Source organism: Myotis myotis, unplaced genomic scaffold (assembly GCF_014108235.1).
Source record: "Myotis myotis isolate mMyoMyo1 unplaced genomic scaffold, mMyoMyo1.p scaffold_m19_p_3, whole genome shotgun sequence".
Classification (NCBI taxonomy): domain Eukaryota; kingdom Metazoa; phylum Chordata; class Mammalia; order Chiroptera; family Vespertilionidae; genus Myotis; species Myotis myotis.
This window is the reverse complement of record NW_023416335.1, coordinates 151,658,827-151,685,760: the sequence shown is the minus strand read 5'-3', so window position 1 is coordinate 151,685,760 and position 26,934 is coordinate 151,658,827. Positions and strand designations below refer to the sequence as shown.

The 26,934-nt window shown below is 43.4% G+C and overlaps 1 protein-coding gene and 1 long non-coding RNA gene across 5 annotated transcripts in view; one reads left to right on the top strand and one right to left on the bottom strand.

Annotated features, from left to right (window-relative positions):
- The window catches only part of LOC118651065, an 88,485-nt gene extending 64,586 nt beyond the window's left edge, over positions 1 to 23,899 (top strand). For 3 of the 4 annotated variants that reach the window (XR_004966095.1, XR_004966094.1, XR_004966093.1), the window contains 2 exons: positions 22,203 to 22,339; positions 22,866 to 23,348. This is a non-coding gene — a long non-coding RNA (uncharacterized LOC118651065). Of the gene's footprint in view, positions 1 to 22,202; positions 22,340 to 22,865; positions 23,349 to 23,814 lie in introns of those variants that run through there. The other variant, XR_004966096.1, reaches the window with a different exon arrangement.
- Positions 1 to 24,165, bottom strand: part of CUNH12orf56 (chromosome unknown C12orf56 homolog) — a 60,018-nt gene extending 35,853 nt beyond the window's left edge. The window contains exons 1-2 of the mRNA XM_036299816.1: positions 23,812 to 24,165; positions 2,791 to 2,950 (exon numbers count right to left, since the gene is read on the bottom strand). Coding sequence (XP_036155709.1) covers positions 2,791 to 2,950; positions 23,812 to 24,063 — 412 coding nt within the window. The 5' untranslated portion in view covers positions 24,064 to 24,165. The remainder of the gene's footprint in view (positions 1 to 2,790; positions 2,951 to 23,811) is intronic.
- Between the last annotated feature and the right edge of the window lie 2,769 nt (positions 24,166 to 26,934).

The window sequence follows — 26,934 nt, the reverse complement described above, 5'->3', positions numbered from 1 at the left end:
AGTACAAAATTATAAGCTCCGATTGCCCCTCAGGAGTAGGGGGAGTTAGAGAAGCCCTGAGGGGCGATTGGGGCTGGCAGTCGCCGCTCACACCCACTGACGGCATGGAGCGATTCGATCGGGGCGGCGCCGGCAGCGGCTGCGAGCGCTGGGCAGGACCATGGCACGCGAGAGCAAAGAATTTTCAGTAATCACCGGAGGCTCACCCCGATGACAGCGACCAGTGCCCCACCTTGGTCTGGTGCCCCCGCTCACCTGCTCCACCATCACGCCACGGCCGACACCCGCCATGTTCTGTGCTCTGCTGCCAACACCCACCATATTCCGCGCATGCCCCCTGGTGGTCAGCGCACATCATATTGATTGGTTGTTTGTTTGTTCCGTTGTTCTGCCGTTCAGTCTATTTGCATATTAGGGTTTTATATATATAGATTATTGACTACTAGAGTCCCGGGTCATGCACCAGTGGGGTCCCTCGGCCTGGCCTGCAGGAATCGGGCCAAAACTGGCTCTCCAACATCTCCCGAGGCGTCCTGGGTTGTGAGAGAGCAGTTCTTGAGTGACGTACCCCAGAACCAGGTCCCTCCTCTTGGGTTCCAGGTGCATCACCCGAGAACCACAGCTGCCAAGTCACTGCAGCTCAGCAGCTCCTGCATTGAGCGTCTGTCCCCTGGTGGTCAGTGCATGTGATAGCTACTGATCAGATGGTGGAATGGTCGAATGGTCACTTAGGTTTTTATATATATACTAGAGGCCCGGTGCACAAAAATTTGTGCACTCGGGGGGGAGGGGGGGTCCCTCAGCACGGCCTGTGCCCTCTCGCAGTCTGGGACCCCTCGGGAGGTAACGACCTGCTGGCTTAGGCCTGCTCCCGGGTGGCAGAGGGCAGGCCTAATCCCTAGGTGCAGCCCCTGGTCGGGCTCAGAGCAGGGCCGATTGGGGAGTTGGGGCGCCACCCCCAGTCATGCACAGAGCAGGGCGGATTGGGAGGTTTCGATGCCACCCTCAGTCATGCTCAGGGTAGGGCCGATTGGGGGGTTGGGGCACCGCCCACTGTCACACTCAAGGCAGGGTCGATGGGGAGGTTGCGGCGCCACCCCCTGTCACGCACAGAGCAGGGCCCATCAGGGGGCTTGGGGCTCCGTACCCTGTCACGCACAGAGCAGGGCCGATCAGGGGGTTGGGGAGCTCCCCCCTGTCACGCACAGAGCAGGGTCGATCAGGGGGTTGGGGAGCTCCCCCCTGTCACGCACAGAGCAGGGCCAATCAGGGGGTTGAGAAGCTCCCCCCTGTCACTCACAGAGTAGGGCCAATAGGGGAGTTGGGGCACTGCCCCCTGTCACACACAGAGCAGGGCGGATCAGGGGGTTGGGGCGCCGCCACTGTCACACCCAGGGCAGGGCCGATGGGGAGGTTATAGCTCTACCCCGTCACAGAGCAGGGCCCGTGGGGTGGGGGGGGGGGGTGGGGTTGGGGCGCTGCACCCTGTCACACACAGAGCAGGGCCGATCAGGGGGTTGGGGCGCCACACCCTGTCACACACAGAGCCGCAGGGTGATCAGGGGTTGGGGAGCTCCTCCTATCAGGCACAGAGCAGGGCCAATCGGGGGTTGGGGTGCCTTCCCCTGTCATGAACAGAGCAGGGTGGATAGAGAGGTTGTGGCCCCGCCCCCTGTCACACACAGAGCCGCAGGGTGATCAGGGGGTTTGGGCGCTGCCCCGTCACACTGATCCCGGTGCTGGGTGGCCTTGCGGCTCCGCTGATCCCAGTGCTGGGAGGCATATTACCCTTTTACTATATAGAATAGAGGCCTGGTGCATGGGTGGGGGCTGGCTGGTTTGCCCTGAAGGGTGTCCTGGATCAGGGTGGGGTTCCCCACTGGGGTGCCTGGCCAGCCTGGGTGAGGGGATGATGGCTGTTTGCAGCTGGTCATACACCCTTCAGGGTGGGGGTCACAACTGGGGTGCCTGGCCAGCCTGGGTGAGGGGCTGAGGGCTGTTTTCAGGCTGGCAGGTGACTGAAGCTCCCAACTGCTCCTTTTTTTCTTTTTGTTTTTTTTATTCTGAGCCAGCTTTAGCTCTGAGACTCCAGCTCTTAGGCCTCCGCTGCTGAAAGCAGGTATCTGGCCTTTGTTTACCTTCTGTATTTGAAACAGTGTTGCGACTAAAGCAGGTTTCTGGGGTTTTGTTTAGCTTCTGTATTTGTAACATAGTTGCTTAGAGTTACAGCTCAGAGGCCTGCAGTGGCAGGCGGGGAACATTGGAGTCCTCCGTCACTGAAGCAAGCAAGCCTCATGTTCGCTTCCAGCTGCCTGGCTGCCGGCCGCCATTCTTGGCTGGCAGTTAATTTGCATATCGCCCTGATTAGCCAATGGGAAGGGTAGCGGTCGTACGCTAATTACCATGTTTCTCTTTTATTAGATAGGATAAGTTCTGGAGACCAAAATGTCCCGCATGGTAACTATAGTTAATAATAATGTACTGTGTACTTGAAATTTGCAAAGTAAGTAGATCTCAAGAGTTCTCACTACACGCACGCACGCACACGCGCGCAACTATGTGAGGTGATGGCTATCTTAAATAGCCTGATTGTGGTAATCATTTCACAATGTATATGTATGTCAAAACATCACACTGTATACCTTAAATATATAAAACTTTTATTTGCCAGTCATACTTCAATAAAGTTGGGGAGGGAAAAAAAAGAACATTATCTTTTTTGCCTCATAAGGAAATGTATCTTGTGTTATGTTAAGAAGTATATTACAAAAAAAAAAGTATATTACATACCTTTTTTGTTGTTTGCATGGGCATGGTGAAATGGTAATAAGAATTTCCTGACATCTTTTGACTTTTCACATTCTTTTTTCAAAACAGTTGAATAGATGATCCGAATGTGTTGGTTGATTTCTCTATCTTGTGGACTCAAAAATTCTGGGTAATCATCAATCTGAATAAAAAAAAAAATGAGTTGACTGAAGTCAAATACAACTGCTTATGTTTTCTGGGATAAGAAATCCCCAAAGCTTAGGGCAAGTTTAAACTGCATTCTTTATTTTTATTTTTTCCCTGGCAAATCTTTCTTCTTTTTGTTGTTAGGTTTCCCAATTCTCCTCTATTTGTTTTAGTCCTTACTAAAAGTGTGCTCAGCAACAGAACCCAGAAACTTTTTACACTATAGGATTGCTAAGTAAATAGTAACAGTGTTTTTGTTTGTTAAAACATATTTCCCCACTTCCATTTTGAAAAAAAATATTTTTTTAAAAAAAGGTCTCAAATTTTTTAATTAATTGGGCTTACACTAGAATTTTTCTGGGTAGGAGATAATATCCATTTGTAGGAACAGACTACAAAGATTCCGTGAACACAGGCATCCAGGTTTCAATTATTGGAAGTTTCCTGCTTGTAAAGAGCTTTCTCTTTTCCCCAAAGTGCTCTATTTTCTATTCTTGATTAAAAAGGGGAAAAGTCTCAGTAAATACTTTCCCCAGGGAGCCCCTGAGAGAAAATCACAAAGATTTGTTTCTTACCCTATAGGAAGAGAAGTGTTTAAAGCAGTTAGTTTTATTTGGTCTATTTACTATTCTAAATTGCATGGGAAGAACTGCCCAATCAGAAGAGATGCTCAGCTTTCCTTAGGTTAGATGTGTATAGATAAAATAGTATAAACATTCTAGAGATTACGTGTTTTATGGGAAGTCTCTGGAGATTTGTTTTTACTTATCAGCCTTGGTGGTGCTTGACCTGATCATATTAGACATAGCAAATTGTTGTCAGTCATAATTTCAGATATTACGCAAAATGTTGACTTGGTGACAGCCTTGTTTTGAATTTGAATTTACCACCTTCTAGGCCAGTAAATTTTTAGTAGGGGATTATGTCAGTCTTATCTATGCAGTTCGTAAAAAATACAAATACCTAGGCCTATTTCAGATTACTGAATCTCTTTACTCGTTATTCTTGGCTTATAGTTGGCATATTCCTGGCACATTATATATATGTATATACATCAAGGTGGGGCAAAAGTTGGTAGATAGTTGTGAGTATGCAAACAAGTTTATTCTTGTATTACTATTATTTACTAATGATTGTGCTATTTTCCATATGAACAACTATAAACCTACTTTTGCCCATACATATACACCAACACACACAATATCTCAGTATTATTATGTTATATTCAAGACTCTCCCTCTATCTCCTCCCCCTCTCCTTCCCTTCTCCTCCCCCTCTCCTCCCCCTCTTCTCAAAAAAAAAAAAGACTTTCCCTCTATATAAATTATGTTCATTCACTTTTACAAATCAGATGTAACTTTAACTGATTTCTTTGAGAATAGGCTTCAAGAAAAAAATAAGTTTAAAAAAAGAGAGAGAATAAGCTTCATCACTATCCTTAGAGTCCTTAGAGACATTTTGTATAATTTTTTTTTGCAATAGCTTTATGATTTTTGTTCTACAAGCCATAGGAATCACCAAATTTTCTTCCAGTTGCCTATTCTTGATATGAACTTTCATCAGACCTTTCACATTTGAAAGTTCTAAAAACTCACTACAGCCATTTGAAGTCTCTATCTCCTACAGATAGTGTATTTTATTTTATTTTATTTTATTATTTTATTTTATTGTAATGCTTGCTTGAATGTTCTACTATATGTTAAAGACCAGAGTTTGTGTCTTCAACATAGGAAGGTCTCAGAGCCTCCTGGAAAAAAGATTAACTAGATTCTTCAAACTACTAACAGTTCACACCTAAGCCGACATTATTTAGACAATGCTCTGACCACGCCGGTAGACTGAGTCAGGATTTCCAGAAGAAATCTCAGGACCTCAAAATTCACTGAAATATATGGGAACTGCAAGAAAATCTGGTGGTAAGAGTTTCTTGGATTTGATTTCCTAGCCTTGGGAAAGCAAATAATAGAGGATTTGAAAGTCTTAACCTGATATTCTTATAAAAACTTCCAGACAAAAGTTAAATTTATGGTTACAATAGTTGTTCAGTACTCTAGACTTGCAAATATATGATAAACTAACACTTTTGTGGCACCTACCTAAATAATCAGGACAAACTAAAGAGAGTGTTATTTTGTGATTAAGAATAACCTTCTTCTTTTTTTAATATATTTTTATTGATTTTTTACAGAGAGGAAGGGAGAGAGATAGTTAGAAACATCGATGAGAGAGAATCATCGATCAGCTGCCTCCTGCACATCTCCCACTGGGGATATGCCCGCAACCCAGGTACATGCCCTTGACTGGAGTCGAACCTGGAACCTCTCAGTCCGCAGGCCGACGCTCTATCCACTGAGCCAAACCGGTTTCGGCAAGAATAATCTTTTTTTGAGATTATGATGGTGGGTGTGGGACAGACTATCAGGAAAAATTGTGAAAGACTTTTACATGCAGGGGAAAAGATTAGAAGTGTTCTGTTAGCCCTGGCCGGGTAACTCAGTTGGTTAGAACATTGTCCCACTATGCCAAGATTTCGGGTTCGATCCCCGCTCAGGGCACATACAAGAATCAACCAATGAATGCATGGATAAGTGGAACAATAAGTCAATTCACTCTCCCTCTCCCTCCCCCTCCCCCTCTCCCTTCCTTTCTCCCCATCTCCCTCTCCCACCAGTAAATATTTTAAAACACTGTTCTGTTTAGCTCACCCATCCAGGTTATCTATGCCTTTCATTGTCTTTGAGTTATTTTACAGTGCTTGATTTGTAGAAAAGATTTTTGTGTCTTTTTAAAAACATATAGAAACTTAAAATTTCTAAGTGGTAAATCTATCAACTTCTGTCCTTTTCATTTCTTTCCCTGATTTATGTTTAAAAATGCCTTTACATCCTAAAATCAGATAAATATTCACCTAAGTTTCCTATTTCCTTTCCAGTTTCCTCTTTTACAGTTAGTCTCTAATCCTTCTGGAGTTTCGGGGGTTGAGGGGTGGTTTCTGTTAAGACTAGTCCAACTGGCTGTGATTCCAAGTCTATTTAGTATTGGTTTGATGAAAACTATGCTTTAAGTAGACTGAATACAAATGAATATGTAAATATTTCTGGGTCAGATTTCTTATTAGCAGTTTTTTGGGGGGAGACAAAGTATAATAATTTGAATAATAATTACACATTTTACTCTAAGGGGAGGCAGGGGAGGTTAGGAGAGGGGCAGTAAGAGAGCAACCAAAGGACTTGTATGCATGCATATAAGCATAACCAATGGACACAGACAGTAAGGGGGTGAGGGCATGTGCTGGAGAGCGGGAGTGGGCAGAGAGGAGTCAATGGGGAAAAAGGAGACATATGTAACACTTTCAACAATAAAGAATTTAAATTTAAAAAACAGAAAAAACATAATTACACAGTTTATAGAACATAGCACATACCATCCTATAATAATAGACAAACATGCAAATTAGCCGTCCCTCCACTATGCTGAAGCCATGCCCGCCAGCCAATCCGAGTGACTATGCAAAGTATCTGACAAAGATGGCAGTTAATTTGCATACGCAGGTGTCAAGCGCCCAGGAGGCAATGGCGGCTATGGCCACAGGCTCCCAGAACGTTCACCGCCCCCCGGGAGGCAAGGCCGTAGCCTCGCCCATGGGCTCCCGGGACTTTCATTAACCATCACCCCATGACAAAGATGGCAACGCCCATAGTGGCCAGAGCAGGATGCTGGCGGCATTGCCCTGGCAACATGAGCCCAGAGTCTGGCCCAACTGCATGGAGGGAGGGGAGGGGAGGGCCCTCCAGCCAAAGTCCGCTTCAAGGAATGCCCAACATCTGCACCCTTGCTGGGCGGAGGGAGGGCAGAGCAGGGGCCTCCGGCTGGAGTCTGAGCCGAAGGAGGGGAGGGGAGGGGCCTCAGACCAGAGTCCGAGGCAAGAAACACTGGGCTCTTGGAGTCTGCCTCCAGGGATGCCCAGCATCCACGCCCTGGCCGGGAAGAGGGAGAGGAGGGCAGGGGCCTCGGGCTGCAGTCTGCACTGAAGGAGGGCAGGGGCCTAGGGCCAGAGTCTGAACCCCGGATGTGCGGAAGGAGGGGAGGGGAGGGGCCTTGGGCCAGAGTCCATGGCGAGGGATGCTGGGCTCGCTGCGATGCCAGCCCAGAGTCTGCGCCAAAGAAGGGGCGGGGCCTGGGGCTGGAGTCCCTGGGGAGGAATGCTGGGCTCGTGGCGATCCGTTCAGCTTTATAAGTTATTTACTAACCATCAATAAGTAAATAACTTCTAAAGCTGAACATGTATGCTTGGCCGGGTGAAGAGGAGAAGGCAGGGGCCTCGGCCGGAGTCTGCACCCCTGCTAGGCAGAGGGAGGGGAGGGGAGGGGCCTTGGGCCAGAGTCCACGGCGAGGGATGCTGGCCGGCTAGGGGAGGGACCATGGCGGGAGGTTGGCTGGTGGAGGTGGGGTGGGGAGGGACTGCAGGAGGTTGGCCACCGGCCCCAAGGAGAGAGCTGACCCTTGCTCCCCCTGGGAAAGGGGCCACGTCTGCTGCCACCCACCCCGGTTCCCCGTCCCAGCTTGAGCCCAAGGGCCTCAGTGGGGTCAGGAGAGGAGGCAACGGTCGCTGGGCTGGGCACAGAAGGAACGGATGCCGGACACCAACACCACCGTTGATGTCCTGCCACCTCACAATTCCCCACCTCCCCACCTCCTCCTCCCCTTGCCATCACTGCGGTGGGCGGGTGGCCCCTGGGGAAGGGAGAGGATAGGAGCAAGACAAACTCTTGTGTGGAGGGCTCACTTTCAATAGATCACAGCCAAGGAGTTGCTCTGCTATGTATGAAACCCCAACCCAGAAGCAGGCCTCTACAAATGGTTTAGCACCAGGGGCCAATGGGGGCTGGCCAGCCATGGAAGGTTGGCTGTGGGAGCGCACTGACCACCAGGGGGCAGCTCCTGCATTGAGCATCTGCCCCTGGTCATCAGTGTGCGTCATAGCGACTATTCAACTAGTTGTTCGGTTATAACAGTCACTTAGGCTTTTATAGATAGATAGATAGATAGGTAGATAGATAGATAGATAGATAGATAGATAGATAGATAGATAGATAGATAGATAGATAGATAGATAGATAGATAGATAGATGGAGAGAGAAAATAAATCTATGAGGTCGTTAGCTATTATTTACCCTATTTTGCCAGAAGGAAACTGAGGTTCAGAAAGTTAACTTCACAAAACCAGTAAATGGTGGAACTAGAATGAGTAGGCAAGGCAGTTTTTCAAAAGCCAATTTTACAAAAAAACAGCTAAGGTTTAAGAATGTAACCCTACCAGTGGTTAGAGGTGGGGATTTTGTCTAGGAGCAATAGGGAAGTCTTTCTTCTGAAAACACAAGGCTGGAATCCAAACAGTAATCAAGCAGCTGGATATATTAGGTCAGAGTTTCAGTCAAATTATGCTAATTCCTTTATGTGGGCGGAAGTAGAGCCAGACCTCTTTTTAGCTGCTGTAATCATTGAATTTGGTTAGCTTTGCCATTCAAGACATCTCTTCCTTAACTAGACTAGGGTGGCATTCAGAAAAAGCACTCATGTAAATTTTTCTGTACTCATTGGCATGGAAATGCCCATACTATGCTGTAGAATAAAAATAAAAGATTACAAAATAGTGCATGGAGTATAGAACACAGTTTGGATTCTTATACAACAAATTTTTGCATAGAACACAGTTTGGAATGTTGTACAACAAATGTGTGTGTGTGTGTGTGTGTGTGGTTAATTGTGGTAATCTGTAGATGATGGGATTTGCTAAAAGGTAAACTGAGACATATTAAAAATTTTGAGTTAGTTTGAGCAAAAATCTATTTGAACTGAGGAGCATCCAACGTAGCAGAGAGAGAAAAGAGCTCTGAGGATCTCTACAAACTGAAAGACTTTTATAAGAATGGGAACAAGCATGTTACACTAGGCAAAAAAAGTAGGTTGGTTATTGCAAGTTTACTTTCCTTTAGGGGAGGGAAGGGGCCCATTAGGCAGATTATCTAAATGCTGATCAGTTTGTAATAGAGTGAAATGCTTGGTCTCTCTTTCACTACATCTTGGTCAGCTTCTAACCATTAGAGGAATTCAGCTTGCGGCTTGAGTTTTACAATAACATTCCCTCCCATTCCCCCTCCTTTGACATAAAAGAAGCCTGAACCCTGTACTTTGGTGAGATGGATTTGAGACACCACTAAGGCTCCCATCTTCTCAGTTGATGCCTTCTCAATCAATAAGCCTTTCCTTTCTTCAACTCTGACGTTTAAATTTTGGCCTTTTGAAGCATCAGGCACACGAACTTTGGACCGGTAACAAGGTGATTCTTGACTGACTGGCTTAAGATTCCATTTCTGGGAGAGCTGAAACTGTAATTAAATCTCAGTTCGGCAATGCGGAGTTTTGGGGGCCTGCTGTCTTGTTTGTAACATAATCTAAGTATATAATTTTTATTTTTAATTCTGAGAATCATCTTCATTCTATGATAAAGACAGGCGTTTAGCTGATTTTCATAAGCTGGATTTTTTAAAATTACAAAATACATTATTGGGATACTGGGCAATTCTGGAGTGGGGTTTGAGGATTACATAGTAGAGATATGTCAGGGTTATTTTCCTGATTTTTCCCCCTAATCTTCATCAGAGGATATGCTTATTAATTTTTAGAGAGAAAGGAAGGAAGAGAGAGAGAAAGAGAAATATGGATATAAGAGAGAAACACTGACTGGTTACCTCCCATCTAGGAATTCAACCTGCAACCTAGGTATGTGCCCTGACCAGAAATAAAATCCGAGACCTTCTGATTTATAGGACCGTCCTCCAACCAATTGAGCCACACTGGCCAGAGCATTTCCTGGTTTTTAAAAATAATTTGTTACTTTTCAATTACAGTTGACATACAATATTATATTAGTTGCAGGTGTACAACCCAGTGATTAGATGTTTAGATCACTTACTAAGTGATTCCCCCAATAAATCCAGTACCCATCTGGCACCATACATTGCTTTTACAATATTATGACTATACTAGAGGCCTGGTGCACGAGATTGGTGCACTCAGGGGGGATGAGGGGGTCTCTCAGCTTGGCCTGCACCCTTTGGCAGTCCAGGAGCCCTCAGGGGGTGTCCAACTGGCCAGCAGTCCATCCTTAGCATTGCTGTGGAGGCAGGAAAGGCTCCCTCGACAGTCACTGCACTCGCTACACCCGCCAGCTGAGTAGCACTCCCCCTGTGGGAGCGCACTGACCACCAGGAGGCAGCTCCTGCATTGAGAGTCTGCCCCCTGGTGGTCAGTGCACATCATAGCAACTGGTCATTCTGCTGTTCAGTCGATTTGCATATTAGCCTTTTATTATATAGGATTCACTATGCTGTACTTAACATCCCCATGACTATGTTGTAACCACCAATTTGCTCTTTTTAATACCTTCACCTTTTTCACCCAGTCCCCCAAACCCCTTTCCCTCTGGCAACCCTCAATTTGTTCTCTGTTTCTATAAATCTATTTCTGTTTGTTTTCTCATTTAAATTGTCCTTAGATTCTACATATAAGTGAAATCATATGGCACTTGTCTTTCTCTGACTTATTTCACTCTGCCCATACCCTCTAGGGCAGTGATGGCGAACCTCTGACACGCGAACTCATTTTTTTGGTTGATTTTTCTTTGTTAAATGGCATTATCAAAAATATAAGTCTTTGTTTTACTATGGTTGCAAATATCAAAAAATTTCTATATGTGACACGGCACCAGACTTAAGTTAGGGTTTTTCAAAATGCTGACACGCCGAGCTCAAAAGGTTCGCCATCACTGCTCTAGGGCCATCCATATTATTGCAAATGGTAAGATTTTGTTCTTTTTTATGGCCAAGTAATATTCCATTGCATGTATTTACCACATCTTCTTTATTTGACTTTTGATAGGCACCTAGGCTGCTTCCATATCTTGGCTATTTTAAGTAATGCTGCAGTGAATGTATGGATGCATATGTCTTTTCGAATTAGTGTTTGGGGTTTCTTCAGGTAAAATACCCAGAAGTGGAATTACTGAGTCCTTCTTTGTCTCTTGTTATATAGCCTTTGTTTTAAAGTCTATTTTGTCTGGTATAAGTATTGCTTCCCCAGCTTTTTGTTTGTTTCCATTTTCATGAAATACCTTTTTCCATCCCTTTACTTTCAGTCTGTTGTGTGTCTTTTCATCTGAAGTGGGTCACTTGTAGACAGCATATGTATGGCTCTTGTTTTATTTATTTATTTATTTATTTATTTATGGCTTGTAAACAATAAAACGGTATTTCTCACAGTTCTGAAAGGATAGGTCCAAGAGGGCGGAGGCCAGGCCTAGGGACCCCACCGGTGCATAAATCTGTGCACTGGGCCTCTTGTCAATAATAACATATTGCAAATTTGAAAGTTACTAAGAAAGTAAATCTTGAAAGTTCTCAACAAAAAAAACATTTATAACTTTGTATTGGGACAGATGATAACTAGATGTATTGTGGTGATCATTTTGCAATATACACATAATTTGAATAATTATGTTGTATACCTGAAACTAATATAGTGTTGTATGTCAATGATACTTTAATTTTTAAAAATGTATTCTCAAGTGAAACAGCACAGAAAGAAGCAATCAGCAAATGCAGAAGAAATACAGTTTATAAAAATTTGGGGCCATCTCTTTAATAAATCATATAAAAAGAAGGCAGGGGAGAGGGGTGATAGTTTTAGTGTAAAAAGGGATTTCAGAGACACAGCAATAGACAGATCTGTCTGACCATCACAAAAAGAGAGGCAAAGGATGGTATGTGACCATTGATGGGATATAATAGGAAGTACATAGTATCAACTGAGTATTCTTGACAAAAAAACTGAACCTACCATCCCAGTTTATAGGAAATAGAGACGCAATTGGTTAGGTCCAGAATGTGGGTAATTCTCCAGACCAAGTGACAATGACTTCTCCAGCAAATAAATGAAAGAAAAAATGAAGAGGAAGGAAGAATTGTCATGGATTAAAAGGGGTTTAAGAGACAAATAAACACAATGTGTGGACATTATTTGGATCCTAATTCAAACACAAACACTATAAAAAGACATTTTTGAGCAAGTCAGGAAATCTGAACATTTACTGAATATTTACTGTTACTGAAGAACTACTGTTAATTTTTTTAGGTGCTATAATAGCATTATGGTTACTTTTTAAAAACTGCTCCTATTTCTTAGAGATATACACTGAACTGTCTATGGATAAAATGGGAAGTTTGAGAATTGCTTTAAAATAATCCTTCAGGGCCCTAACCGATTTGGCTCAGTGGATAGAGCGTTGGCCTGTGGACTGAAGGGTCCCAGGTTCGATTCCGGTCAAGGGCTTATACCTTGGTTGTGGGCAGATCCCCAGTGGGGGGGGCGGGGGGTGCTGGAGGCAGCTGATCGATGTTTCTAACTCTCTCTTCCCTCTCCCTTCCTCTCTATAAAAAAAAACAACCAATAAAATATATATTTTTTAAAAAAGAAAGTATATAAAAAAATAATAATAATTCTTCAGGGGAAAACTTGGATGAAGTATAGGTAAACCATGATCAGCAAGATGTTTATAATTGCCAAAGCTGGCGATGGGCATTGACAAGTTATACTTGTTATTCTAGTTTGCTGATGCTTGAAGTGACAACCAAATGCAATCTATGGTTCTTGGTAGGATCCTAGTTTGAACAAACTGTCTGAAAAGACAGCTAAAAACAGAACAGCTATGTGCCTTCATAGCATATGCTTAATCAGGAATCACTGTTCATCAGCACATGGCTATTACCTCCTTTTGGAATATACTTGCCCTTTTTTCTGCCTGGAACCTACTATTCTTCCTTCAAGGTCAAGATAAAAAATTACTGCCTGGGTGAACCTTTCCCCATTCATTCCCCCGGCAGAATATGATAGTTCCTCTTCTGGTTTCTCACCGGATTCTAGTTACTATATCTATTTTCAGATTTCATTATAATTATCTGCTTATAACTGTTTTTCTTCTTTCCCATTTGCTTGCCTTCCTCTCTAAATTATGAGATACTCACCGGCTGGTGTAGCTCAGCTGTTGAGCATTGACCTAGGAACCAAGAGGCTCCTGGTTCAATTCCCGGTCAGGGCACATACCCCGATTATGGGCTCAATCCCTGGTAGAGGCCATGCAGAAGGCAGCCGATCAATGATGTTCCTCTCTCATTGATGCTTCTATCTCCCTCTCCCTTCCTCTCTATCTAAAAATCAATAAAAAATAAATTATGAGATACTCAAAAGCAGGTACCATTTTTAAAATTCATGTGTGTATTTATAGTCCCTGGTAATTCGAAACATTCGTAGAATGCTCCATATAAAATCTAATATCTGTTCAATAGAACTGTACAATATAGAAAGAAGAAAAACATAATTCAGAGGAAAAGTAAAAAGGGAAAAACTGAAGGCATACCTCATGTACTGGCTTCAGTTTGGAGATAATTTTACTTAATGGGACATTAGGTAGCAGATGTAAGGCCCAAAAAGAGCTAACCTGTGGGGTATTTTCAACTTCCGTGGTTCTTTCAAGTCCTAACTTCCTCTCTTGCCAGCAAGCTCTAATTCTACAGTCTCCAACAAAGAGAGGAAAGCAAGTAATAATTCACTCAAGTTGCAATTTAATAAATTACCTGTTCCAAGTGTATTCCAGAGAAAATCTGAACAAGGACCAATGGCAAACCCAAAGGATTCGATCAACTGATAAAGTGGCCAATGAATATATGCAGATATTTTGAATGGATTTCCCTCAAATGAAACCATAAGTTTATACTGAAGTAGAAGCTATTTTTACATTTAGCATTTGGCAAATCCTTCCACTGTCATAATTTTAAAAAACTCATTGCAGCCTTAACCAGGTGTGTGTGTTTTTCCCCATTATGCTCTACCTGAGCGATAGCATGCCAATCCCTATGGAAATCTGAGTAGATGAGCTATTTTTATAATCTATAAATACTGCTGGCATGAATGATCCACCCACATTTTCCAAAAGGAACTAGCAGTTTAAAAATTGGGCACTGTTTCATCATAATATTGGAGACTCACTAGACAATTTCAATGTTAGGCTTGAAAAACCATTGCCTCAGGGCCAAGAGCCACAGCTAAGAAAGACTACAAGAGGAAAGCTTTCAAGGCGTGGTCCTGTGAAAAGGATGCTACTCCTGCTTGGGTCTTTTCAGCCAAACCCGTCCCTTGAACCTCATCAGCAACAGCAATGCTAGCAGTCTCAGCTTTGAAGGACAATGGCCTTGAATACAGAGAGATGGTGTTTGAGAATGAAAAAGGTGTTTATAGCCCTGGCTGATGTGGCTTAGTTGGTTGGAGCTTCTTCCCGTGCACTGAAAGGTCCCGGGTTCGCTTCCTGGTCAGGTGTACACAGGAGGCAACTGATTGTTGTTTCCCTCTTACATTGATGTTTCTCTCGCCCCTTCTCTCTTCTCTCTCTAAAAAATCAATTTAAAGAAAGTTAAGTTGTTAAAACTTTTTAAAAGCTTTTTAAGTTAAAAAAAAATAAAAATTTAAAATAAAAAGGTGTTTATAGCTTCATCCCCTCCTTCCTGACAGGAAGGCCAGCGGTTGCTATGTGCTTGGTGGTTTTAGAACGCTGGCCCTGAGGTGAAAAAACCTAAGTTTACATTCCAGCTCAGGTGTTTGCTGAATACAGGGCCTTGTGCAAGGATTTACCCTTTTTCTGCCACCGTCTTCTTATCTTAAAAAAAAAAAAAAAAAGAAGATAATATCACCTTCCTTTTAGAATAAGATTAAATGAAATAATCCATTTAAAGTGTTTAGCACTGGGGGTGGGAGGACAGGAGCAGGCTGGAAGAGTTACAGGGGGGAAAGGGGGGATTTATGTAACCCTTTCAACAATAAAGATTTTTTTAAAAAAAGAATTCTCTAATAACTTTAAAAAAAATGAAGTGTTTGGCACAAGGCTGGACCATGGTACATACCCAAGAGATATCTGTTATAATTATTGATCTTTGGTTGTTCATAAGAACCTCCGTAATGCAATACTGAGCCAGATCATGTCCACTCAGTCCAGTATTTGTCTCTGATGGTGGCAGCAAGGGACACTTGGGGAGAGAAGAGAATGCTCTTTTTTGTTATTACCTCAAATGATTAAAGGTTTATCTGAAAATATTCCTAAGGTCTTTGACTAACTAAAAATAATATGTCATCATGCATGTATCTATATCATTTTTGTTGTTAATCCTTATCCAAGAATATTTTGCCATTGATATTTAGAGAGAGTGGAAGGGAGGAGGAGAGACAGAGAAAGAAACATCAATGTGAGAGAGACACATAGCTTGGTTACTTCCCTGACCAGGGCCAGAGCCTGCAACCAAGATACATGCCCCTGACCAGAATCAAACTCGGGACCTTTCAGTCCGAGGTCCGATGCGCTGTCCATTGAGATAAACCAGCTAGGGCTCTCTATCATTTTTATCTATATTTATATTTGCAACTGGAACTGACTTCTTATATTAAAATACTACGTTCAAAAAGCAAGAGGATAACCCTTATATCTTGTTTTTCAATATTTTGTTAACAAGTCCATATTTACCTTATCCTTTAGACTTTTGAAAAAAAAAATTGATTTCAAAGAGGAAAGAATAGGGAGAAAGAGACATCAATGATGAGAGAGAATCATTGATCAGCTGCCTCCTGCATGCCCCCTACTGGGGATCAAGCCTGCAACCTGGGCATGTGCCCTGACTGGGAATGGAACCCAGGACCCTTCAGTCCGCAGGCCAATGCTCTAGCCACTGAGCAAAACCAGCTAGGACTTTAGTCTTGGTTTCAGAGTTTTGATTCAGATTTCCCCTATCAGCTTTAATTTCAGAGAATAAAAAAGCTCTAGCTTTCAGCAGTTGATTATCTAGGTTCTAATTTATTCAGTTCAATTCATCATGGATATTTTTTAGTTCCTACTGCAAAGTGCAAAATTGAACATAAAAAATATAAAATGGAGTTTCTGTTTTCAAAGAGCTTAGAGTTTTCTGGATAATAATGAAAACTATGTACCGAGGCAGATGTAGCCTTGAGATTAAGAGCACTGACTCTGGAGCCAGACTACTTGGGTTCAAACTCTGATTCTGCCATTATTTTTATGACCTTGGGCAAACTGCTTAAATTCTCTGTACATTGGGTTCCTTATCTGTTAAACAGCTAACAGCATTATCTGGGATTATTAAAAGGATAAAGAAGTTCCAAATTAAGCAGTTAGGATAGCAGCTGGGTGGCACATAGTAAGTACTCAATAAATGACAACAATTTGAAGTAGGCATTAGAGCTGTTCACAAATATTCCTGTTCTCTCGTCCAGACAGTGGAATGCACTCGTAATAGGATCATATTTGCCTGCCCCCTTTTAAGTGACTGGATAATGAAATGTGAGAAGTGACATGTGTTACCTTGGGGTTGAAGCTTAAACCCAGGACATAATTTGCCGAGTTAATCTTCCCCTGCCATGGTGATTAAGCAAGCTTGTGCTGAGATACACCCTCTGATACTAAGACGTGTGACTAAGTATCACATATCTTGTGACTAAGATGAATACAGCCCCTTGCTAATCCACCATAGACAAGTAGCTTGAATAAGACAGACTATGTTGTATAAAAGCACCGAGACTTTGGGGTTGTTTGTTGTGTATCTTAACCTAGACCAGTGGTCGGCAAACTGTGGCTCGAGAGCCACATGCGGCTCTTTGGCCCCTTGAGTGTGGCTCTTCCACAAAATACCACATGTGGGCACGCATGTACAGTGCGATTGAAACTTTGTGGCCCATGCACAGAAGTTGGTATTTTGTGGAAGAGCCACACTCCAGGGACCAAAGAGCCGCATGTGGCTCTCGAGCCACAGTTTGCCGACCACTGACCTAGACTATTGACCAATACACTATCATTCCATCCACTGGAGACGTAGAAGTGAATCAAACTGACAAAAGGCCTGCCCTCTTGGGGTTTCTCAATACAATATCCAAACTACTCTATTCAAACAAACTATTAAGAAAAAGCCAAAATGACTACTACTTTCTGCCTCCTACAGTGAGAGCTTAGAAATGTTACAGTCCGATGGTCGGGGAGCCAAACTAGTTTGAATAAAGACTCTTTGCTTTCGAAAAAAAAAAAAAAAAAAAAAAAGAAATGTTACAAATGAGTCAAAATTGAGAGGGAAAGCTAAAGAAGCATCCATAAAATGGTCTCATCGTATATAACTCTTATTACCTCTCAAAATACACGACACAGACAAGCAACACAGGGACCACATCATACAAACACAACAGGAGCATGATGGAGCTGAACCTGAGCGTCAGGAGACCTGTGAACATTTATGGCTCTGCCACTCACTGTGTCACTCTGCCCAGTGTGATGAGTTGTCATTCTTTGTGCGTCCCTCAATAATTAGAAATAATGAAATATAATCTCCCTTTCCAGGAGGCAACTGTATGGTAGACATGAGCATCTACTCATTCATGTATTAATTCTCGCAACTGACAAGTAATTATTGACCATCTGCTGTGTCAGAGAACACAGTTCACAGTGACAGGGATGAACAGACAGACAAGGTCCTGCTCTCCTGCAGCCTACAGGTACTATGGGAGATAGATAATAGATCATCGCAAAGATTAATCTCACAATGCTGATAGTGATAAGTGCTTTCAAACAAACAGATATGGTCAGTGTGATGGGAGGATGGTCCTTCAGATTGGGTGGTCCTGGCAGGCACCCCTGTGGAGGTGACACTGACTTTGGAAACACAATAGACACAAAGGAAATCAACCCTCCGAGGACCTGGGAAGAGTGTGCCAGGTAGGATGGCAAGCACAAAGGCACGGCGGCATGGTAGAAGAGCATCAAGAGCCTATAGAAGTGGTGAGAGGTCAGAAAGAGATGGAGGGGTCACTTCACGGAGGCTTCTGTAGGCAGTAAGAAGCCTGCAAGCTCATGGAGTCTTTGAAGCAGAAGAGTGACATAATTCAATTCATAATGTATGTTTAAGGACGCTGTTTGGAGAGGAATCAATTTGGAGGCAATTTCAATAGTCTACATAAGGGATTGGACAAGTGGCACCAGAAAAAAGGTTTCAGCAAGGTCATAGTTGGATATATTTTGGAAGACAGGTGACAAGGTTCAGAACATGCGACCCCAAAGTATGGCACCTTGGCATACTGAATATTTTAAGCTGAAGGAATCTGAGAAAAAGGCAGATGCAGGAAAGTCTCTCTGGCCTTTCCCCTAGCATGGGAGAGGTGCCCTCCCTATACCCCAAGGAAAGAAACAACCTATCTATGAGGCGGGGATGCCTGGAGGAATCCAAACAATAGGCCTTGCTAAGCTTCCCCAGTTTATCACCCTTAGCTCATACCCCTCTTTGTCCTATCACATTTTTCCATGACTCTCCATTCCTCATCAAACCTAGTATTAAAAATGTATAGGTTTACACTCAGCTGGTGTGGCTTAGTGGTTGAGCATCGGCCTATGAACCAGGAGGTCATGGTTCGATTCCCAGTCAGGGAACATGCCTGGATGGCAGACTTGGTCCCCAGTGTGGGGTGTGCAGGAGGCAGCTGATCAAGGATTCTCTCTCATCATTGATGCTTCTATCTCTTCCTCCCCCTTCCTCTCTGAAATCAATAAAAAATATATATTTTTAAATGTACAGGTTTAACTGTTTCTTCAGGTCTTCATTTCCATATAAAAGCTCCCATGTCATATGATATTTATATTAAATAAATTTATACGCTTTTCTCCTGTTAATCTGTCTTTGCCAGTTTAGGGAACCAGCCAGGAACCCTAAGAGGGTTGAGGAAAACTTTTTCCTCCTTTACACAAGACAAAAGGATATACTGGTGTGGAAGTTCCTTTCACAATTAAGACTAGAACTAAGATATGATCCAGCAATTCCTCTTCTGGGTATTTACCCAAAAAATATGAAAACACTTATTTGTAAAGATATATGTACCTCCATGTTCATTCCATCTTTATTTACAATAGCCAAGACATGGAAACAGCCTAAGAGTCCATCAGTATATGAATGGATAAAGAAAATGTATTATATGTACAATGGAATACTACTCAGCCATAAAAAAAGATGGAATACTGCCATTTGTAACAATAGGGATGGATCTTGAGGGTAATATGCTAAATGAAATGCCAGACAGCAAAGGACAAAAACCAATGATTTCACTCATGTAGAATATGAAATAAAAAGTAACAAATGGCCCTAACCGGTTTGGCTCAGTGGATAGAGCATCTGCCTGCGGACTCAAGGGTCCCAGGTTCGATTCCAGTCAAGGGCATGTACCTTGGTTGCGGGCACATCCCCAGTGGGGGTTCTGCAGGAGGCAGCTGATTGATGTTTCTCTCTCATCGATGTTTCTAACTCTCTATCCCTCTCCATTCCTCTCTGTGGAAAATCAATAAAATATATATTTAAAGTGAGTGCAGTGCACATTTAAAAAAAAAAGTAACAAATGAACTAACAAAATAAATAAAAACAAACTCCAATACAGACATCAGAATGGTGGTTACTAAAAGGAAAGGAAGGTGGGAGGAGGCTGAATTGGGTAAAGGGAGTCAAATATATGGTAAAAAAAGGAAACCAGACTTAGGGTTGTGAGCACACAATGGTGTATACAGATAGCAAATTATAATATTGAATGCCTAAAATTTAAATAATGTTATTAGCCAATGTTACCTCAATACGTTTTTTAAAAAAGAGGATGTACGGATATGTTAGATGTGGGAGTAAGAGAAAGACAGAGTGAAAGATGATGGAAGATATTATTTCCTAAAATAGGGAAAGCTGAGGGATGAACATGGTTTGGGGTAAAGATGGGGAATTCTATTTTTGAATGTATTAAATTTGTCAAACCTACTGGGTAGATTTTTAAGAATAATAAATGAGATCATGTATTTTAAAACACCTAATATATAATAAATGCTCAAAAACAGTTATTTTCTTTCCAAATTTATTAAATCTCCTAAAGCTTAGTGTCCTAATTTGGAAAGGGGATAATAATATGGATCTTACAGGTTCCTGGTGAACCTGATTGACTTACTATATGGGAATAGAGATTATTATAACTAACCTGTATGTAGTTCTTATCATGTGCCAAGTACTTTTGTAAGTGCTACATTTGTTAATTTACTCTTTCCAACAAATCTGTAAGTAAGGTGCTGTTATCTCCATTTTACCGATGACGAAGTGAGGCACCGAGTAGAGGTTAAAAAACTTGACCAAGTAAGTCTGCACTGGTAGAATGCAAAAGCTGAATAAAATGTATTATAAAGTGCCCAAGTGTATACTGCAGACAATAAATTCAGAAAGAGAAGAGACAGATTACGTTGAATATTGAACAAATATTTATTAAGCATCTCAGCTGTGCCAGATGGTGGTATAGGAACCAGAGACACAGCAATGAACAAAACAGACCAAAAACCTGCCATCCTGGGCCCAGCCAAGGAAACTCGATTTGAAGACAGATCCTCTTGGGCTTAGCCTAGAAAATGTGTAGGATCTTGCCCTAGTCAGTTTTGCTCAGTGGATAGAGCGTTGGCCCCAAGGTATGAAGGGTCCCGGGTTTGATTCCATTCAAGGGCGAGTATCTCAGTTGCAGGCTCAATCCCCAGCCCAGTCAGGGGACGTGTGGGAGGCAACCAATCGATGTGCCTCCCTCACATCAATGTTTCTCCCAGTGTGGCTCTCCCCCTCCCTTCCACTCTCTCTAAAAATCAATGGGCCGAAACCGGTTTGGCTCAGTGGATGGAGCATCGGCCTGCGGACTGAGAGGTCCCGGGTTCGATTCCGGTCGAGGGCATGTACCTGGGTTGCGGGCACATCCCCAGTGGGAGATGTGCAGGAGGCAGCTGATCAATGTTTCTCTCTCATCGATGTTTCTGGCTCTCTATCTCTCTCCCTTCCTCTCTGTAAAAAAATCAATAAAAAATATATTAAAAAAAAATCAATGGGAAAATATCCTCTGGTGAGGATTAACCAAAAAGAGAAAATGTGTAGGATCTGAATACAGAAAGGGGGAAAGCAGGGATCAATTGGCAAATTAGTGGTCCCTTCAGCATAGCCTGTAACCTGTCCAAGCTAAGAACGTGTTTTACATTTTTAAAAGGAGGAGGAGGAGGAAGAGAAGAAAAAGGAAGTGCAGGAGGAGGGTTGTGAATATGGTGATCTGAACTACCTTGAAGGAGGAGGACATGAAATAAATAAACACTGCAGGCAAACAAGACAGACTGTAAAAGGTGCATTTGTTGCTTCTCCGAGAGGCCACGCCGGAGACTAGGATGGCTGAGAGCAGATACTCCGTGAGGGGGCAGTGGTGAAAGGACAAGAAGAAAGAGAGGCGACACATGGAGGCAAGGGCTGCTGGAGTTCTTTTTTCCTCTGTAGCTGTTAGGAGGGAGCCCTTAGGAAATTCACAGACTGTTCTAGATATTTGGTGCTCACACTTTAACGATATGTGTCTAATCTTAGAAGCACTTAAAGAATAGTGTTTTGATGCATACAACAAGAGCAGAACTCTAGGGAATAATTTTAAAAGTAACTTTTAAGGAAAATGTCGGCCTTTTATAAAAGCTTTGCCCAAGCAACCTTAGAAACCCTTTTCTTTTCTTTTTTTTTCTATTTTTTAGGAGATGAACCATAGCATAGGCCTACTGAGATCTCCAGGTGCAACTTAGGCTGATCTTTGATGCAAATGAAATATCACTTGTACCCAGTCCAAGTTCTGGTCTTTTGTTAGCGTAGATAGGAGGACAACTACATGAGATATAATACAGAAATCAGGAAAATTCTATACATTGTGATATTAAGTAAGGACCTAGTGTTCATGGGAGAATGATAGTCAACTACATCTGTGGTTATTAATTGATACCAGGTAAAACAATCCTGCAACACCTGTTTGTACATATCCTATGGAGGTTAGTACAGCCACTGAACTATAATAATAACCCTAGAACTATTTTATTAAAACTCAGAAAAATAGATTTTTAAGGAATTTGTGCTTAGCATGATTACATTTATTTCTCACTGGTGCAATATTTTTTTAAAATAATTACCCATTTTAAAACGCTGTAATAGGGAAAACTACTGTATTAATTTCCTATGGCTACTGTCATACATTACCACAATCTTGGTGGTATTAAACCACACACATTTATTCTCTTACAGTTCTGGAGTACAGAAGTCTAAAATGGGTCTCACTGGGCTAAAATCAAGGTGTCAGCAGGCCCACATTTCTTCTGGAGGCGCAAACCCAATTCCTAGCCTTTTCCTTGGCCTGTGGCCTCTTTCCACCTTCAAAACGAGTAAGTCTTTCTCATGCTATATCACTCTTCCACTGACTCCTTTTCTGCCTCACTTTTCCACTTTTAAGGACTTTGTGATTACCTTGGACCCACCCAGGTAATCCAAAATAATCTCCCTAGTTTAAAGTTAGCTAATTAGTAAACAACCTCAACTCCATCTGCAGCCTTAGTTCCCTTTGCCATGTAATGATGTGACGTAACATATCCACAGGTTCCAGGGATTTCTCTCGGGAGCCATTAACCTGCCTACCCCAACTTTAACCAAAGTTAAACTCTATTGTGCAAGACGGACATTCAGTCAGTTGTGCTCAAATTCTACATTTGTTCAGCATCTTTATATGCTTGAAATTTTGTACCCACAATATGACCAAATAAATTGGTAAGCCTTTTTGTAGAATTCTTCCCAACTTTTACTTTAAAAAACAAACAAAAGAATTAATTTGCACTGTGATATTATCCCACAGAGGTCTTTTAAGTAGGAAAAAAAAAAAAGAATGTTTTCATTAATTTTATTCTCTTCTTACAGACTATTCCAAACAAGCTATGATTCTCTTGGCAAAACAGCCCCACCAAGAGTCTCACCAGCCTCTCCCTTGGGAACATAAAGACTCAGACAAGGGGGGGAAAGACAAGGCTAGACACCTGTCCCCAATGGGTAAAGGAAGAACACACCTGGAAAGCAGCTCTGACAACGGGAGCCAAGGGGAGGAAAACAGTAATTGGAGAAGAGAGACTGCTTCCAATCTGTTGCTGGTTTATAAGGTAAATCTATTCCTGGAGTAAAAGGGATACAGTAGCAGCACAATAAAAACTGGGACAAGGCGTGGCTCTGCTAGATTGTATCTCCTGCAAGGCTCCACTCTGATGACAGTCGCACCAAGGGCGTTTTTCCAGTCCGACCTGAGCCCAGTGTGGATCAAGCGATCCGCCTGAGATTGCCAAGCATCCTGTGCACATCTATCTCATTCATTCATTCAAACTGAACACCTAACATGTTCTAAAGTCTAAACGCTGGAGATTAAAAAAAAAAAAAGTAAACAAGGCATAATAGCACTTATCACATGGCATGAATCTGCATTGGGGTTGGCTTTCTGTCTCTAGGAAGGAACCCTCCTTCATTTTTGCATCCTCACTGAGTAGCACAGTGCCTGGCGCAAGCTGGGTGCATCATGAACGAAGGAATCCCTTTAAACTGTACGTTTGATACCAGGCTAGATTCTCAAATCTGTAGCCCTATTGGGTGCGGGAGTGGGGTGTGACGGGCAAGACATCTTTACACGGAATGCACGCAGCAATCCAGTTTCCCTCTGTGGCTGCTAGCACTGTAGTAAGTTAAAGAGTTCGGGAGTCCAGGGAGGGAAGGGGACGGTCTTCCTTCTCCTCTTCCTTCCCGCGTGGAGGGGGCTGAGGGTGGGGGGAGGGGGGCAAGAAAGGGATGCTCAGGAACCCGACTGCCCTCCCGTGCTCCTCACCAGGTCGATGGCCACCACGTCCCGCAGCGCCACGACTTGTCGGATGGATTTGGGCGGGTTCTCGGTCAGGTAGATGAGCCGGTCGCTGAGGACCAAGTACTTCAAGGTGTGCTTCTCTGAGTCGGACACCACAATGCACGGCTCGTAGGCGCGGATGGCATCGTAGACCTCGGGCGCCAGGTGCCTGCGCAGGAACGCGTCCAGGCGGCTGTTGGTCCGCGTCGGGAAGCCGGACCCCGCGGGGCTGGCCATGCGGGGCGCCCGCGGCCGGGCCGAGCGCCGGGGACAGCGGACGCCTCTGCCCAGCCCCGCCTCGGCGCCGCCCTCGGTGGAACCCGCGCGCGGCACAAAGCGGCCGGCCTCACGGTTGCCACGTGCCCCGGGCCCCGGGCCCCTCGCCCTCGGGCGCAGGGAGCCGCGGGGAGGCGGGGGGGGGGGGCGGGGGGGCGGGGTGGCAACTTTGGAGCTGGATTCCTGAGGCTGGTTCCCTGGAGCCCTCCGCCCGACCCCGCACTCCCCTCCAATCCTGGTCCGAACCTCGGACTCGGACAACAATGGGCGGGGTGAGACGCCAAGGACTTGGAGGCTGCGTGGGCCCTCCGCCCAGCCTCCCACACCCCGGGCTACCCAGCTACTGTGGACCAAGCCAGTCCTTACAAATTATATTGAAGCAGCAGTTTTAACCTGGTTTTCTGTTAGAAACTTGAACGAGATGGAACTTAATTTATTTTTTATATGAGCAAAAGCAATCCTAGATCCCTATTGAGACCCATCACAAAGATTTAGCATTTGATGATAGCATTGCTAGCAATAGCTGTCTAATCTTAATGAGTATAAGCGTAGGTCTTCCCTCTTCTGGGAGAGAAGAGAATCCTATCGTAAGTTGATTGGGCACAGTCAAGGCTACCTAATGGATATACTTGTGGTCTCAATGCCCAGGACCAGGCCTTGGGGACAGCCAGAACTCAGTCTGTATAGGATGAATGAATGGGTGAGGCCCGCATCTTGAAAAAATTGAAGCTTATAGGTTTAGGAATGCTGATTGCGCAGCCTTGAGGCTGCAGGGTAGTAAAAGTACTGCTTAGATTGAACAGAACAGGAATACATTATAAATTAGGTTAGAGAGATGAGTACAGCAGAAACTTGCTCCCAATAATCTTACAATTCCTCAAGCTACCCGCAACCCAGAATCAAATTATATCTTCTTTATTGCAAACTATATTCTCCTTTTCCTCCTATACTGTATGTTGTAAGCAATTTCAGATTCTTTATGGAAAGAGAGCATATATACATTACAGGGTATACTCGGGTTATTGTACACTAAATCGCTACTAACGGGAACTGAGGAGAAGTACTTGGGGCTGGCTGAGCAAGTCTGAGGAACTCAATTGCAGCAAAGAAATAGGAACAGTATTTCTTTTCTTGGAGAGGCTGTGTTTGGTGCGTAAAGAGAGCAGTGCCACCTGCTGACAAAATCGTGAATGACCTAGCAGTTAAAGTTTTCTCAGAATCTGATCATCCATCTGACTCTTCAGAACTTCATAGCTGGATGAAAAGTGAGCTCCCAGGGCACGGCTCCTCCCTCTGAAATCAGGACTATTCCCTATCTGAACCACTCTAGACAGAGTCTGTAACCTCAGACCCACAGAAGGCGAAGGCCCTTCACCTTTGCCAAACAGCCACATCTCACAAGAGCTGTTGACAGGGAAATGGCTATGTCAGAGGAGGAATGTGAGGCCCAAGTTTGGGAAACGGCCTCACTCCAAGCTGTTACTGGGTGTCTCTCCCGCTTCCTACTCCAAACCCAGGACCGAGAGAAACAGAATGTCTGGACATTCCAGAAAAGACAGCATGCCTGATCTATCTGCCAACAAGCCCATCAAAAGTGAGCTTTTGGTGACAAGGGTACTAGGTTTAACAAGAGTTAAGATGAAGCACACGAAGGAGGGATCTAGCAAAGGGCTTGATGGCTAATGACCTACCAGTAAGTTATACGTTTAACTTTGTGGCACAGAGAAGGCAGCGTCATGGTTTCTAGGCACTCAATGTTCTGCACTGTTGCCAAAGTAACAGCAAAGTTCAGATTCTAGGAAGGGGATTTAATATAGGAGAAAGATCACTGGATTTGGAGTCAGGAGAGCTGGATTAGAGGCCTAACCCTGCTGCTCACCATCTGAGATTTTTGGAAAGTCATTTAAAACGTTGAGTCTCGGTTTTATCATCCTTAAAATGAAACTACTGATATTTGCCCTGCGAACCACAGAGTTGGTGTGAGGAGCAAAGGCAACGAATGTGAATTCTAAAAGCCCTATAGAGGGGTAAAGTATCCATAGTCCCTGAATGTGAATTCTAAAAGCACTATAGACGGGTAAAGTATCCATAGTCCCTGAATGTGAATTCTAAAAGCACTATAGACGGGTAAAGTATCCATAGTCCCTGAATGTGAATTCTAAAAGCACTAGAGACGGGTAAAGTATCCATAGTCCCTTATCTTTTGGTAAGCTTTATGTGAACAGTGAACATAAATACACCTGAGATGGACACTTACTTCTTATCTTCTAAGTCTATCCAGACTCGAGAAGCATTTGGTACCTATCCCATATAATCAAGCACCTAATAGATGTTCTTGATAAAACTATCAAAAGAAATGGAACATTACTTACCTAGAACTAATCCCCAAAGGCACTCTCCCTAACCCAGGGGTGGACAAACTTTTTGACTCGAGGGCCACAATGGGTTCTTAAACTGGACCGGAGGGCCGGAACAAAAGCATGGATGGAGTGTTTGTGTGAACTAATATAAATTCAAAGTAAACATCATTACATAAAAGGGTACGGTCTTTTTTTTTTTTTTAGTTTTATTCATTTCAAACGGGCTGAATCCGGCCCGCGGGCCATAGTTTGCCCACGGCTGCCCTAACCAGAACTCTCACCAGAAGAACAGAGTAGCCTTAGGTCAATGCAATTCATCTTTGAAAGGACAGTGGTTATGAGTAGAGCTGGGTTCAAATTCCAGTCCTTACATTCAATAGCTAAATGACCTTGAACAAATAATTTTAACTCTCAGTGCCTCAGTTTCCCCATCTGTAAAATGAAGTAATAGTACCAATCCCATATGATTATT